This window comes from Ceratotherium simum, chromosome 40, assembly GCF_057802395.1.
Source record: "Ceratotherium simum simum isolate JZ-2026a chromosome 40, ASM5780239v1, whole genome shotgun sequence".
In the NCBI taxonomy this organism is placed as follows: Eukaryota; Metazoa; Chordata; class Mammalia; order Perissodactyla; family Rhinocerotidae; genus Ceratotherium; species Ceratotherium simum.
Window position 1 is genome coordinate 14454671 of NC_141939.1, and position 15504 is coordinate 14470174.

General features: G+C 39.1%; 1 protein-coding gene across 1 annotated transcript in view; it reads left to right on the plus strand.

The window, feature by feature from the left end:
* The first annotated feature begins 2177 nt into the window (after nucleotides 1–2177).
* Nucleotides 2178–15504, plus strand: part of LOC101406475 (sulfotransferase 1C3) — a 39744-nt gene continuing 26417 nt past the window's right edge. Inside the window, 2 exon segments of the mRNA XM_087426082.1 lie at nucleotides 2178–2331; nucleotides 2334–2418. Coding sequence (XP_087282208.1) covers nucleotides 2178–2331; nucleotides 2334–2418 — 239 coding nt within the window.

Below are 15504 nucleotides of genomic sequence, written 5' to 3' on the forward strand. Positions count from 1 at the left end.
ATTTTCTTCTAAATCCAGTTTCTGAGAGGTGTTAGTTGTTATCATTTTTATTATCATTGCTTAATCATAAAGAGGTGCTGATTTATTTGCCACCATAGAGTTATTTAGTTCATGATTATGGTAAATTACTTTGATAGGTTTTTCTGATATTGAACCATTCTCAAATGAGTCATAAAATTTTAATATGCTATTGGATTTGATAACTAATATCTTCTTTAGGATGTCAAGGTCTGTATTCATAAGTAAAATTGTGCTAATTTTGGAAAAAAGTTTGCTAGATCCAGGACTTTTGGCACAAAAGTAAGGTGATACAAATATAAGTTTGAGGTAGTTAAATAAAACCCTGTAAATCTAAATTTGAAATGGAAACATGAGTATGAACTCATTAAGATTTCCTCCTCAAAAACTGCATATTTTTAACTATGACCACTGAAAGATCCTAAAGACCAATGAACACAGTAGCAATGAGAATGCCTAGTACACATTTTGAGGATCTATATTCCTTTCCCTACAAACAGAAGCTAGGGCTCCTTGGAGATATGGCTGATTCCTAGTCTAGGATGATAACTTTCCAAAATGAGCCTGGAACTTCTTGTCATAATATACAGCAAGGAAGATGTTAACAACTCAGATCATGTCAAAAGAACTCAGGAGCCAATGTGAAGAGGATCCAACTCCCAAAAATGGGATAATTTGGCATTAACAAGTACAATTTCAATTTATTAAAACATATTACATATATTTAAATGTATATGTTTTAAAGAGGATGACACGTATGGAAGTAAAAACTGACGTTTTTGCCTGCTTCCAGTACAACAAAACATTGCACATACCACATTCAAGGAGAAAAACATCTATACTTTGAAATGAAACCAAAAAAATGTCGTTGTACCTGATTCTGATGCCCAAAATAAATAAAATCTTGCATACTTCTTTGGATTTAATACAAGAGCAAAGGTTGAGAGTGAGCCCAGGTGGCCATGATGACACTAGAGTCTTCCACTGCTTCTCTCTATGCCAAGGCCAGATTTTCCCATTGTAGGTTCTAAAGAATGCAAATTCTGTGAGAATTCTATTTGTAAAAAATAAAAGATTTCCAGGATTGAGAAATGCTGCAAACTAGAATCTTCTCTTAGGGACTCAAAATCTCCATTACTAAATTCAAGTCTCTGAGATCCTGCAGTAGGAAACCTGTTTCACTCTGTATATTGCAGCAGTTCCCCAAATTTATCTCACCATGGCACCCCTTTCTCTTGGAACACTGACTAGCAAACTACAAAAATATATTCCTCTAGATATTTTGCCACATGTTTAATATTTCCTCTCACAATTAAGAAAGGGGGAACTAATATTTATTCAAAATTTACTATATGAAAGACATTGTACATTCATATATTTTTGTATGTATATTCATTGTATATTCATATATTTTTTCATTTAATATGTCATCCTTACCCTAAAAACTTATGTTGCATTTTTTCATCCCAATACATAAGTTGTTTTTTGACAACTAATATAAGACTGATTCTGAAAGGATTCTTTTCTTCTCTTCCAAATGGGATACAGGACTTGAATGTGAACAGTAGGATTAAATGTTCCAGGTATACCCCAACTTAATCCCAATTCTCTGGAGTTAGAAGACTTTTATGGATACATGAGAGCTTTTCTCACTGTAAGCCTATGGCTGATATTTGAAAACTTATCCCATAAATGAACAAACTCTATGTAATAAGCCTATTTTTGAAGAGTTCTCAGCATAGAAATAACAAGAAAATCGACTCTACAAAGTCCCTCAAAACCATTGCTTTGAAATTTGTTCACTGTAATAGCCTCATTTCTGATTATAGAAGACATTTTGAAAATTATGAAGCAATATATGAGGTTATTATTTTCTCTACTAATCCAACAGGTGATATGGTTGTTAGAACATGGACTAGGAAACAGACTGAGTGTATATCTCAGCTTCAGCAATTGCATGTTGTTTTATGTTTATCAAATTTCTTAACCTATAAAAACCTCAGCTTCTTCATCTAAAAAACAGAAATAATATTGCCTATTTTATGTGGTTGTTGTGAGGATTAAATAAACAAGGTATATAAAGTTTGTACTTTGTGTCTGTTAGCTTTCATTAATTTTATAATATCCTAATCCACAGCAGTAAGATGGAAACCCTAACTATGAGCCATAAAACATATTTTATTTTAAATAGAGGTGACAATATCAATCCCAGATTCCTTGTCTCAGTGGAACAGGTTAAAAAGAATGTTCATAATCTGGGAAAGAAGTCAACACAATTTAACATTTTGGAAGTGGATGGAGTCCCTTTGCCAATACATCAAAAGAAATGTGGGATAATATCTATAATTTTCAAGCCAGACCTGATGATCTTATTCTGGCAATTTACCCAAAGTCAGATAAGTGTATAAAAACATAACAATGTTCCATATGTGGACGTGAAATTATTGGACAATTTGTATTGATCAATAAAGCACGCTTGGCATTTTGGGTGGAACAATTCTTTATTATGCAGACACGTCCTAAGTATTGCAGGACATTTATCATCTCTGGCCTCTAGTGTACCAGTTTCCAATAGCACTCTCTCCTGATGACCCAAATACATTTCTTTTTTTTTTTTTTTTTTTTAGCTTATTTGTTTATTGCAGTGGCATTGGTTTATAACATTGCAAAAATCTCAGGTGTACATCATTGTACTTCTATTTCTGCATGGACTACATCATGTTCACCACCAAAATACTAATTACAACCCATCACCACACACATGTACCGAATTATCCCTTTCACCCTCCACCCTCCCGCCTTCCCCTCTGGTAACCACCAATCCAATCTCTGTCCCTATGTGTTTGTTTATTGTTGTTATTATCTACTACTTAATGAAGGAAATCATACGGTATTTGGCCTTCTCCCTCTGACTTATTTCACTTTGCATTATACCCTCCATGTCCATCCATGTTGTCACAAATGGCTGGATTTCGTTTTCTTATGGCTGAGTAGTATTCCATTGTGTATATATACCACAGCTTCTTTATCCATTCGTCCCTTGATGGGCACTTAGGTTGCTTCCAAGTCTTGGCTATTGTGAATAACGCTGCAATGAACACAGGGTGCATGTACCTTTGCAAATTGGTGTTTTCAAGTTCTTTGGATAAATACCCAACAGTGGAATAGCTGGATCATATGGTAGTTCTATCCTTGATTTTTTGAGGAATCTCCATACTGTTTTCCATAGTGGCTGCACCAGTTTGCACTCCCACCAGCAGTGTATGAGAGTTCCCTTCTCTCCATATCCTCTCCAACACATGTTGTTTCCTGTCTTGTTAATTATAGCCATTCTGACGGGCGTGAGGTGATATCTCATTGTAGTTTTGATTTGCATTTCCCTGATAGTTAGTGATTTTGAACATCTTTTCATGTGTCTGTTGGCCATCTGTATATCTTCTTTGGAGAAATGTCTGTTCAGGTCTTTTGCCCATTTTTTAATTGGGTTGGTAGTTTTTTGTTGTTGAGATGCATGAGTTCTTTATATATTTTGGAGATTAAGCCCTTATCAGATGTATGGTTTGCAAATATCTTCTCCCAATTGTTAGGTTGTCTTTTCGTTTTGTTGATGGTTTCCTTTGCTGTGCAGAAGCTTTTTAGTTTGATGTAGTCCCATTTGTTTATTTTTTCTATTGTTTCTCTTGCCCGGTCAGATGTGGTGTTTGAAAATATGTTGCTAAGACCGATGTCGAAGAGCGTACTGCCTATGTTTTCTTCTAGAACTTTCACAGTTTCAGGTCTTACATTCAAGTCTTTAATCCATTTGGAGTTAATTTTTGTGTATGGTGTAAGGTAAGGATCTACTTTCATTTTTTTGCATATGGCTATCCAGTTTTCCCAACACCATTTGTTGAAGAGACTTTCTTTTCCCCATTGTATGTTCTTGGCTCCTTTGTCAAAGATTAGCTGTCCATAGATGTGTGGGTTTATTTCTGGGCTTTCGATTCTATTCCATTGATCTGTGTGTCTGTTTTTGTGCCAGTACCATGCTGTTTTGGTTACTATAGCTTTGTAGTATATTTTGATATCAGGGAGTGTGATACCTCCAGCTTTGTTCTTTTTCTCAGGATTCCTTTAGCTATTCGGGTCTTTTGTTGTTCCATATGAATTTTAGGATTCTTTGTTCTATTTCTGTGAAAAATGTTGTTGGAACTTTGATAGGGATTGCATTGAATCTATAGATGGCTTTAGGAAGTATGGACATCTTAACTATGTTAATTCTTCCAATCCAAGAGCACGGAATATCTTTCCATTTCTTTGTGTCTTCTTCAATTTCTTTCAGAAATGTTGTATAGTTTTCGGTGTACAGATCTTTCACCTCTTTGGTTAAATTTATTCCTAGGTATTTTATTCTTTTTGTTGCAATTGTAAATGGGATGGTATTCTTAATTTCTCTTTCTGCTACTTCGTTGTTAGTGTACAGAAATGCAACTGATTTTTGTATGTTGATTTTGTATCCTGCAACTTTACCATATTCGTTTATTACTTCTAAAAGTTTTCTGGTGGATTCTTTAGGGTTTTCTATATATAAAATCATGTCATCTGCAAATAGTGACAGTTTCACTTCTTCCTTTCCAATTTGGATCCCTTTTATTTCTTTCTCTTGCCTGATTGCTCTGGCTAGGACTTCCAATACTATGTTAAATAGGAGTGGTGACAGTGGGCATCCTTGTCTGGTTCCTGTTCTTAGAGGGATAGCTTTCAGTTTTTCACCATTGAGGATGATATTAGCTGTGGGTTTCTCATATATGGTCTTTATTATGTTGAGGTACTTTCCTTCTATACCCATTTTATTCAGAGTTTTTATCATAAATGGATGCTGGATCTTGTCAAATGCTTTCTGTGCATCTATTGAGATGATCATGTGATTTTTGTTCTTCATTTTATTAATGTGGTGTATTACGTTGATTGATTTGCGAATGTTAAACCATCCCTGCATCCCTGGAATAAATCCCACTTGATCATGGTGTATAATCTTTTTACCATATTGTTGTAGGCGATTTGCTAGTATTTTGTTGAGGATTTTCGCATCGATGTTCATCAGTGATATTGGCCTGTAATTTTCTTTTTTTGTGTTGTCCTTGTCTGGTTTTGGTATCAGGGTAATGTCACCTTCGTAGAATGAGTTAGGGAGCTTCCCCCCCTCCTCAATTTTTTGGAAGAGTTTGAGAAGGATAGGTATTAAGTCTTCTTTGAATGTTTGGTAGAATTCACCAGGGAAGCTGTCTGGTCCTGGACTTTTATTTTGGGGGAGGTTTTTGATTACTGTTTCGATCTCCTTACTGGTGATTGGTCTATTCAAATTCTCCACTTCTTCTTGATCCAGTTTTGGAAGGTTGTATGATTCTAAGAATTTATCCATTTCTTCCAGATTGTCGAATTGGTTGGCATATAGTTTTTCATAGTATTCTCTTATAATCTTTTGTATTTCTGAGGTGTCTGTTGTAACCTCTCCTCTTTCATTTCTGATTTTACTTATTTGTGCCTTCTTTCTTTTTTTCTTGGTGAGTCTAGCTAAAGGTTTGTCTATTTTGTTGATCTTTTCAAAGAACCAGCTCTTGGTTTTATTAATTTTTTCTATTGTTTTTTTGGTCTCTATTTCATTTATTTCTGCTCTGATTTTTATTATTTCCCTATTCTACTGATTTTGGGCTTTGTTTGTTCTTCTTTTTCCAGTTCCTTTAGGTGCATTTGTAGATTGTTTATTTGAGATTTTTCTTGTTTGTTGAGATAGGCCTGTATCGCTATAAACTTCCCTCTTAGAACCGCTTTTGCTGTATCCCATAAATTCTGGCATGTCGTATTTTCATTTTCATTTGTCTCCAGGTATTTTTTGATTTCTTCTTGATTTCTTCGTTAACCCAGTCGTTGTTCAGTAGCATTTTGTTTAATCTCCATGTATTTGTGGCTTTTCTGATTTTCTTCCTATAGTTGATTTCTAGTTTCATACCGTTGTGGTCAGAAAAGATGCTTGGTATTATTTCAATCTTCTTAAATTTATGGGGACTTGTTTTGTGGCCTAATATGTGATCAATCTTGGAGAATGTTCCATGTGCATTTGAAAAGAACGTGTATTCTTCGGTGTTTGGATGGAATGCTCTGTATATATCTACTAGGTCCATCTGTTCTAAGGTGTCGTTTAAGGCCAATGTTTCCTTATTGATCTTCTCTTTGGATGATCTATCTGTTGGTGTAAGTGGAGTGTTAAAGTCCCCTACTATTATTGTGTTACTGTCTATTTCTGTTTTTATGTCTGTTAATAATTGCTTTATATATTTAGGTGCACCTACATTGGGTGCGTAGATATTTACAAGTGTTATATCCTCTTGTTGGATTGTTCCCTTGATCATTATGTAATGCCCTTCTTTGTCTCTTTTTACAGTTTTTGTTTTAAAGTCTATTTTGTCTGATATGAGTACTGCTACCCCAGCTTTCTTTTCATTGCCATTTGCGTGGAGTATCTTTTTCCATCCCTTCACTTTCAGTTTGTGAGTGTCTTTAGGTCTGAAGTGTGTCTCTTGTATGCAGCATATATATGGGTCTTGTTTTTTTATCCACTCAGCCACCCTATGCCTTTTAATTGGGGCATTTAGTCCATTGACATTTAAAGTAGCTATTGATAAGTATGTACTTACTGCCATTTTTTAACTTTTTTTTTTTTTTTCCTCAGTGTTTAAGTAGTCCTTCTCTGTTCCTTACTTCTTCTATACAGAATTGATGGTCACTTTAGTTTGACCTCTGTCTGAAAGCTGTACTCTTTAACTACCCTCCTCCCTCCTTTTATGTTTTTGATAGCATATCTAACCTCTTTATTGTGCATTTGTATCCATTACGTTCTAAACGTGGAAATAGATAATTTTTCCTATTTGTGGTCTTCTCTTTTCCCCTTAAATCAGTCCCTTTAACATTTCTTGTAACACTGGTTTCTTGGTGACAAACTCCTTTAATTTTTGCTTATCTGGGAAAATTTTGATCTCTCCTTCCATTTTGAACGATAACCTTGCCGGGTAGAGTATTCTTGGCTGTAAGTTTTTTCCTTTTAACACTTTAAATATATCGTGCCATTCTCTTCTAGCCTGTAAGGTTTCTGCTGCGAAGTCAGCTGATAGCCTTATGGGGTTTCCTTTGTATGTAACTTGACATTCTCTTGCAGCTTTTAGAATTCTTTCTTTATCTTTAATTCTGGACATTTTGATTATGATGTGTCTTGGTGTGGGCCTCTTTGGGTTTATCTTGTTTGGGGCTCTCTGTGCCTCCTGTACCTGGATGTCTGTTTCCTTCCTTAGGTTAGGGAAGTTTTCATCTATTATTTCTTGAAATAGATTCTCTGCCCCCTTGTCTCGCTCTTCTCCTTCCGGGACACCTATAACACGGATGTTAGTGCACTTGATGTTGTCCCACAGGTCCCTTAGACTGTCCTCACTCTTTTTAATTCTTTTCTCTTTTACCTGTTCAGCTTGGGTAATTTCTTCTAGTCTTTCTTCCAGCTCACAGATCCGTTCTTCTGTATCCTCTACTCTGCTTTTGAGTCCCTCTAATGAGTTTTTCATTTCCAGTATTGTATTCTTCATTTCTGATTGGTTCTCTTTTATATCTTCCATTTCTTTGTTGACATTCTCACTGAGTTCATCTATTCTTCTCCCCAGATCAGTGAGCATCCTTAACACTCTTTGTTTGAACTCTCTGTCGGGTAGGTTGCTCATTTCTGTTTCACTTAGTTCCTTTTCTGGGGTTTTGTCCTGTTCCCTTACTTGGAATGTATTCTTTTGCCTCCTTATTTTGCCTCTTTCCCTGTGCTTGTGTCTACGTATTAGGTAGGTCAGCTACGTCTCCTGCTCTTGGATAGGTGATCTTATGTAAGTGATGCCTTAGGAGGCTTCCAGTGTGCTTCCCTCAGTTCTCAATGTTCCAGGGGTGGCCCCTATGTGAGCTACGTGTGTCCTTCTATTGTGGCCTGTTAGCTCTCCCTATAGGCGCCCAGGGAGGCTGAGTTATGCTCCTGGCCAGCTGTTGTAATGCTCAGCTGCTTGTAGTTGTTGTGGGCCCTTCAGTCTCTTTATCAGGTGGGGGGAGCCCCAGCACAGTTGGCTGTAAGTTCTAATACCACATTTGTGTTGCAGTATTTCTTTTAAGTGAGTAAGCCCCCAGTGTGGCAGGTTGTTAGGCTCAGGGCCTTAGAATTGCTGTAAACCTCTAGCCTATTAGGTCTCTTGTCAGCTCTCTGAGGATTGCAGCTGGGTGGGGTTGGACTCAGGCACAGGAGCACCCAATTGTTTCAGGCTTTGGAAGGTGGAGCAAACCTCCTATGTGGGTCTTTGAGAAGCACAAGTCTTCTGCAGCTGACAAGCCCTGCCGCCCAGAGGTCCACACACACAGTCAACACAGTCCTGCCCCGTGTGAGCGCCCCGACCTCCCCAAGCGGACCCAATCTCTCCACGGCGGGAGCCCCACACACTCCGCCACCACCCCACACTCTCCACCCGCTCCTTGTGCACACCCTGCCCCACTCAAGTCAGCTCAGTTGCCAGGCTGCAGAAAATCCAGTCACCAATCTATGCAGGCCCACACGTTGCCTGAGGGCTTGTTGTTGGGTGGGGCCAGTCTCTAGGGTGGGCTGCCTGCCCTGGCTGAGCTGGATAAAATGGGTGCTCTAGCGGGTGGAGCAGACCCTGGGCTAGCAGGTCTCAGGGAAAACTCCAATGGCGTCTGTGTCAGCACGCTCACACCAGGCCACAACAATGGCCGCCGCCAATGTCCCAGTCCCTGGAGAGGTCTCACCCCTCACCGAGATGCACTCAGGGCCTATTAGGTGAGTCTCTTGTCACCAAAGCAGTGTGCACCTTTCTTTCTGGTGATTTTAGGATGCTTTCTGGAACGGGTGAGTTTGTGTGCGGGCCCTTTAAGAGCCAGTTTTAGTTTCTTTGTGAACCGGGTTTTCTGGGGGTGCTCCCCAATGCTTTAGTAGCAGGCAAAGTCAGATATTATGCCACTGGTGTCGATTGTGCTGGGTCCACAAAATGCCCACAGCGGGGGCTCCCCGGCTCAGGGCCCCGCGCCTCCAGGGAGGCTGCGTACCTGTGCGCTGCTCCCGGCGGCCTTGACGCTGGCGGCTTGTGAAGGCGGCGTTTTTCCTCTCCAGAAGGGAGTCTCTGCCTCTTATACCCCAGTTAGGATTGTCCGTTGTTGCAGGAGTTCCTCTTATCCAGTTTTCAGTTCTGTCTCAGGGGTAATTTTTCCACGAGTAGTTGTAAATTGGCTGTGTCCACGGAAGGAGGTGAGTTCAGAGTCTGCCTACGCTGCCATCTTGACTCCGCCTCCCAAATACATTTCTAAAGGCCTGAGAGTGGGGCAGATAATGTCCCATTTGAGAATCAATGACTTCAATAAAATTTATGGTCCAATAAATTGAAAGAGATTTGCTTTTCTTTCAACATAAACCTTCACCCAGGGCAGCCTTCTCCTTAAAACATGCCATTGTCTCTATCATATCTCTCTATCATCCTAGATATTCAAACACTGATTGTCCAATCCTTCAAATTTCTTAGAGAAGGTCAACTAGCAACTTTCTGCTCTGTCCCTCTCATTTTGATTAAAAATGCCTTAAATGTCTGTTGTTTGAAAATTCCTAGACGCATCTCAGTAGCAATGAATACACCTAATGCCCAGGACTTGGTTTCTAAATACCATTCCTCACCAAAAGAAACCAGGGATATTTGGAGAATGGATGATCCCAGTCCTGAACAGGGAATATACAAAGCAAGTATAGCTTGTGTAGTTTGCTAGAAAGCAAATAAATGTTCAAAAACTAATAGAGGGATATGTCAGGAGAATACAAGAACCAACTTGAAGGGGCTCAAACTGGGCAAGCTTGGGACAGTTTGAGCATGCAAAAGAACAATGCCTCTAACTGATGGATAAAACAGTAAGTAAAAACCTCCTGGCCAGCCATGATGGAGGAACTGGTTGGGACTTACACTCCAATCATAAACACCTAGCAAACTGGACAAAATATATGAAACCACATAAAACAATAAAATATATATGACATTGAACAATTGTCCCAGCTTTCAGTCTGAAGACACTTCGTGAACCATGGTGCAGTGAGAGAGAACTCAAAGAAGTCACAGCAGATATAGGAGTCAAATATGAGAGTTCTGGGAGGCTTAGAGGACTGTAATTTGCAAGGCAGAGTACTAGAGAGGAGGAAACTACACAAAGAAATACCTCCAGATATCTGCATAGGGAAGCCCTTGAATCTATTGCTGGATAGTAAAGTGCACTCATATGGGTCAAACTCATGAGGTCAAGCAAGGAAATACTAAGGAATTGTCAGCCAAATAATCCCTAGAGATCACTTAGGGCTGAGATTTTTGTGTTCCACCCAGCCTGTGGTAGGCAGAATTTTGGTTCCTGTGATCTTAGTCGTCTGGTGTCACACCTGTGGTTATTTTACATTACATGCCCAAAGGGACTTTGCAGATGTAATTAAGGTCACTAATCACCTGACCTTAAGCTAAGGAGATTATCTTGAACTATCTGGGTGGGCCCAATAGAACACAACAGTCCTTAAAAGTAGAAGAGGAAGGCAGGGAGATGTGGCAGAGGAGAAAGTCAGAGGGATTCAAAAGCATAATAAAGATTCAATGCTTTATTACTGGCTTGAAGATGAAGAGAGCCATGCATCAGGAAATGGGTACCTGAGTCATACAACCACAAGGAACTGAGTTCTGGTGAAAAACTTGAGCTTGGAAGAGGACCCAGAGCCCCAGATGAGAATAGCAGTCTTGGCTAATACCTTGATTTTAGACTGGTAAGACTCTAGATATAGAATCCAACCACAGTCCCAGACTTCTGACCTACAGAAACTCTGAGATAATAAACAGGTGTTGTTTTAAGCCATTAAGTTTGTAGTAATTTGTTATAGCAACAATAAAATATAATACACAGCCAGAATGGAGAGATCTCATGAACACTTTGGATATTCAGTAGAAACCCTAAAGGGGCATGCCTTAGTAGTATGGCCAAATCACCTCTAGAGTAGAAGCTACTCTAGATGAACTATGACAAAGAAGAAGAATCCCTAAAGGAATCAAGTATATCTACAAGGACCTTAACTGCCCAATAATGAACTACCAACAATCCTTAAAGAAAGACAAAAAAAATCTATCACACAAGAACCTAGCATTCACAATATCTCAAGAAATAGGAAAATGTTTCCCTTAATCAAGAGAAAACTTGGTAAATGGAATTGGACCCAGAAATGACAGAGATGGTGTTATTAGTAGACTAGGACTCTAAAACAGCTATTATATATTTTTTCAAATATTTAAAAGAAGAACATGAACCTAGTGTGAATAGAAGTGAAAGATAAAAAAAGAGCCAAATGGAACTTCTAGAGCTATAAAAGTACAACATCTGAAATGAAAACTAAACTGGATGGAATTAGGAGCAGATTAGACGCTGTAGGAGAAACAATGAGAAAACAAAGATATAGCAAAATAAACTCTCTGAACTGAAGCAAAGAATAAAAAACAATGAAGAAAGCTTCAGTGATCTGTGGAACAATATTAAGCAGTCTAATTGGAGTCCCGTAAAAGGGAAAGGATGCAAAAAGTATTAAAAATAAATGGTCAAAATTTTATAAAATTTGATGAAAACTATGAACCCACTGATCCAAGAAGCTTAATGAACACTTATCAGAAAATATACACACAAACACCAAACCTCACCATAATCAAATTGCTAGAAACTTAAGGGAAAATACTTAAAAAATAGTCATAGAATAAAAAACATACTGCGTGGGGGGAAACAAAGTTAAAAATAGCCACAGACCTCTCTTTTAAAACAATGTGAACAAGGAGACAATGAATTACATCTTTAAAGTGAAGAGAAAAGACAAAACTGTCAACCTAGAATTATATATATCTAATTAAAATATTCTTTAAAAGTGAAGGTCAAATAACAGACTTTTTTTCAGACAATCAAAATCTGAGAGAATGTGTTGCCAGCAGAGCTGCATTTAAAGCAATGTTAAAGAAATTTTTTTAGTCTGACAGAAAATCATAGTAGATAAAAACTTAAATCAGATACACAAAGAAATAAATAAATCAGATGTGATAAGAATGTGGGTAAATATAATAGACAGTTTTTCTCATTTTTAAATTTTTAAAGGATGATTCACTATTTAAAACAACATTAAAAACAATGCATTATAGAATTTATAATGCATGTAGAAATAAAACATATGACCTAAGTAAGACTCAGAAGAGGAAATAAAAATATACTGTTATAAAGTATTACATAATACATGAAACAATATATTATTTCAATATAGACTGTGATAAGATAAAGATTCATACTATAAACCTTAGAATGTCTGCTGGAAAAATAAAACAAAGAGGTATTGCTAAAAAGCCAAATGAAATTTGAAAAAACAGTCAATCCAAAAGAAGGCAGGAAAAGAGTAACAAAGAAATAAAGATGAGATGATAGAAAACAAATGGCAAGATTGTAGAATTAAGGCCAATTATGCAGCTAATTATATTAAATATAAATTTTCTAAACACCCCGATTAAAATGTACTTTAAATATAAAGCTATGGGTCAGCCCTGTGGCTTAGCGGTTAACTGCATGTGCTCTGCTACTGGCGGCCCGTGTTCCAAATCCTGGGCGCCCACCGACACACTGCTTCTCCGGCCATGCTGAGGCCACGTCCCACATACAGCAACTAGAAGGATGTGCAACTATGACATACAACTATCTACTGGGGCTTTGGGGGGAAAAAAAAATAGGAGGAGGATTGGCAATAGATGTTAGCTCAGAGCCGGTCGTCCTCAGCAAAAAGGAGGAGGATTAGCGAGGATGTGAGCTCAGGGCTGATCTTCCTCACAAAAAAATAAAAAATAAAATAAATATAAATCCATGATAAGCAGAAAGTAAAAGAATGGAAAATTTTATACCATGCAAATAATAATTTTAAACAAGCTTGAATGACTATATAATATCACAACAAGAATTATTAACAGGAGTTCTGGTTCAAGATGGCAATGTAGGAAGATCCTGAACTCACCTCCTCCCACAGACTCACCAAATCTACAGCTGCGTATGGAACAAATTCCTGTGGAAAAAAACCTAAAAGCTATCTGAGCAACTCCTACACAACGGGCAAGGGAAAAAGAATCCACGTCAAAGCAGATAGGAAAGACCGAGACACGGTCTCCCCATAAGCCCCACCCCTGGTGCAGCGACACACTCAGGAGGGAACCAAACACCCAGAGCTTCACCCTGAGGAGTGAAGGGTTTGAACCTCACATTGGGCACCTCAACTTTTAAGACCTGCACTTGAGAGATGAGCCGCCAAAACATCTAGCTTTGAAAATCAACAGGGCTCGTGTCCACGAGATCCACAAGGCTACAACAAACTGAGAAATGACTCTTACAGGGCTCGTGTCCTTGGACTCAGCCACCCCAGGGCCCAGTACAGAAGCAGATGACTGAGAGGCACCCAGACTTTAAGTGAAAGAGGTTTATTTCCTTATCTTATAACATAAGCCTGAGGGGCAGGCCCTTAACCTATCACACATCTAGAAGACTGCTGGGGTACTCTCCTGGGACAGAGGCTAGAGGGTGCCATCTTTGCAATCTCTCTCTGCCTCCCTCCAGCCAACAGGTGCAATCTTTTTGCTTTCCTTCTGCCATGCTTCAGAGGGCCAGTATTTCCCAGAGGGGAGCTTTTATACACATCTGGTGCCCATTTTGCCAATGCCACCCAGAGAATGCCCCTTAATCATCTGGCTCTGGTAGCCGGGGGTGGAGGAGGGGGGGGCTTGCTAGATCCCATGGGACTTTAACAAAGAGAATGTTCTTAGCTGGTTACCACCCTCAGCGCACTGCACAGACAGCAGACTGAAATACACCTACAGGCCTCTCTGAAAGAGGCTTATTAGCTCCTTCTGGAGCTTTGGCTAGAGGGGGAGGTTTCAGGTTTGGCACACTTCTAAAGGCCTATGGAGGTGTTCTCAGGGAACTAGGCCAAGTAATGCTATCTTTGTGCTCTCTCTCTCTGCCTCACTCCAGATCACCAGAATCTCTCCCAAAGAAGCTAATACATTCACCTGGCACCCTGATTTTTGCACCTGCCATCCAGAGGACACCTCTAGATAGACTGGCTCCAGTGGCAAGTGAGGTTTATGCTTCTGGTCCCACAGAATTGTATATATTTGCACACTTTAAAAGCTTCTGCCTGAAGATCTGGCTTCCATCAGCCGAATCTAGATGCTTAACAAGATCCTTCCCTTTGAGACACTGATAGATCTTGGCACACTCTCAAATACTGGAAGCCACTAAAAATTAAATAAGCTTCTTAGAAAATCACAAAGTTTAAGAGACAACCAAGAGCCAGGACAGGGTTGAAAAATAAGGTTTATCCCCTATAGAAATCCACTCCTTCAAGACTGGGAGAGGTGGCCATTTTATCTAATGCATAGAGACCAAGACAAAGAGTCAAGGAAAAATGAAGAAATAGAAGAATATGTTCCAAACAAAAGAACAACATAAAACCTCAGAAAAAATTCCTCAATTAAATGGAGATAAGCGGGGGCCGGCCCGGTGGCGCAAGCGGTTAAGTGCACACGTTCCGCTGTGGCGGCCCGGGGTTCGCCGGTACGGATCCCGAGTGTGCACTGACGCACCGCTTGTTAAGCCATGCTGTGGCGGCGTCCCATATAAAGTGGAGGAAGATGGGCATGGATGTTAACCCAGGGCCAGTCTTCCTCAGCAAAAAAAGAGGAGGATTGGCATTGGATGTTAGCTCAGGGCTGGTCCTCCTCACAAAAAAAAAAAAAAATGGAGATAAGTGATTTATCTGATAAAAAATTTCAAAATAATGGTCGCAAAGATGCTCACTGAGCTTGGGAGAAGAATGGATGAACACAGGGAGAACTTCAACGGAGAAATAGAAAATATAAGAAGTATAAAATAGAAGTCACAGACTGAATAACACAATAACTGAACTAAAAAATACACTAGAGGGGTTCCACAGCAGACTAGATGAAACAGCAGTAGGATCAGTGAACTCAAAGACATGACAGTGGAAGTCACCCAATCAGAGCAGCAAAAAGCAAAAGGAATGGGAAAAAGTGAAGATATCTTAAAGGACTTATAGGACAACATCCACATTGAAGCAGCCTCAGAAGGAGAAAAGAGAGAAAGGGGCAGAAAACTTATTTGAAGAAATAGTGGTTGAATACTTCCCTAACCTGGGGAAGGAAACCAACATCCAGATCCAGGAAGCTCTGAGAGTTCTAAATGAGAAGAACCCAAAGAGACCCACACCAAGACACATTATAATTAAAATATCAAAAGTTAAAGGCAAGGAGAGAATCTTAAAAGCAGTAAGAAAAAGGCAATTTGTTATGTATAAGGGAACCCCAATAGGACCGTCAGCAG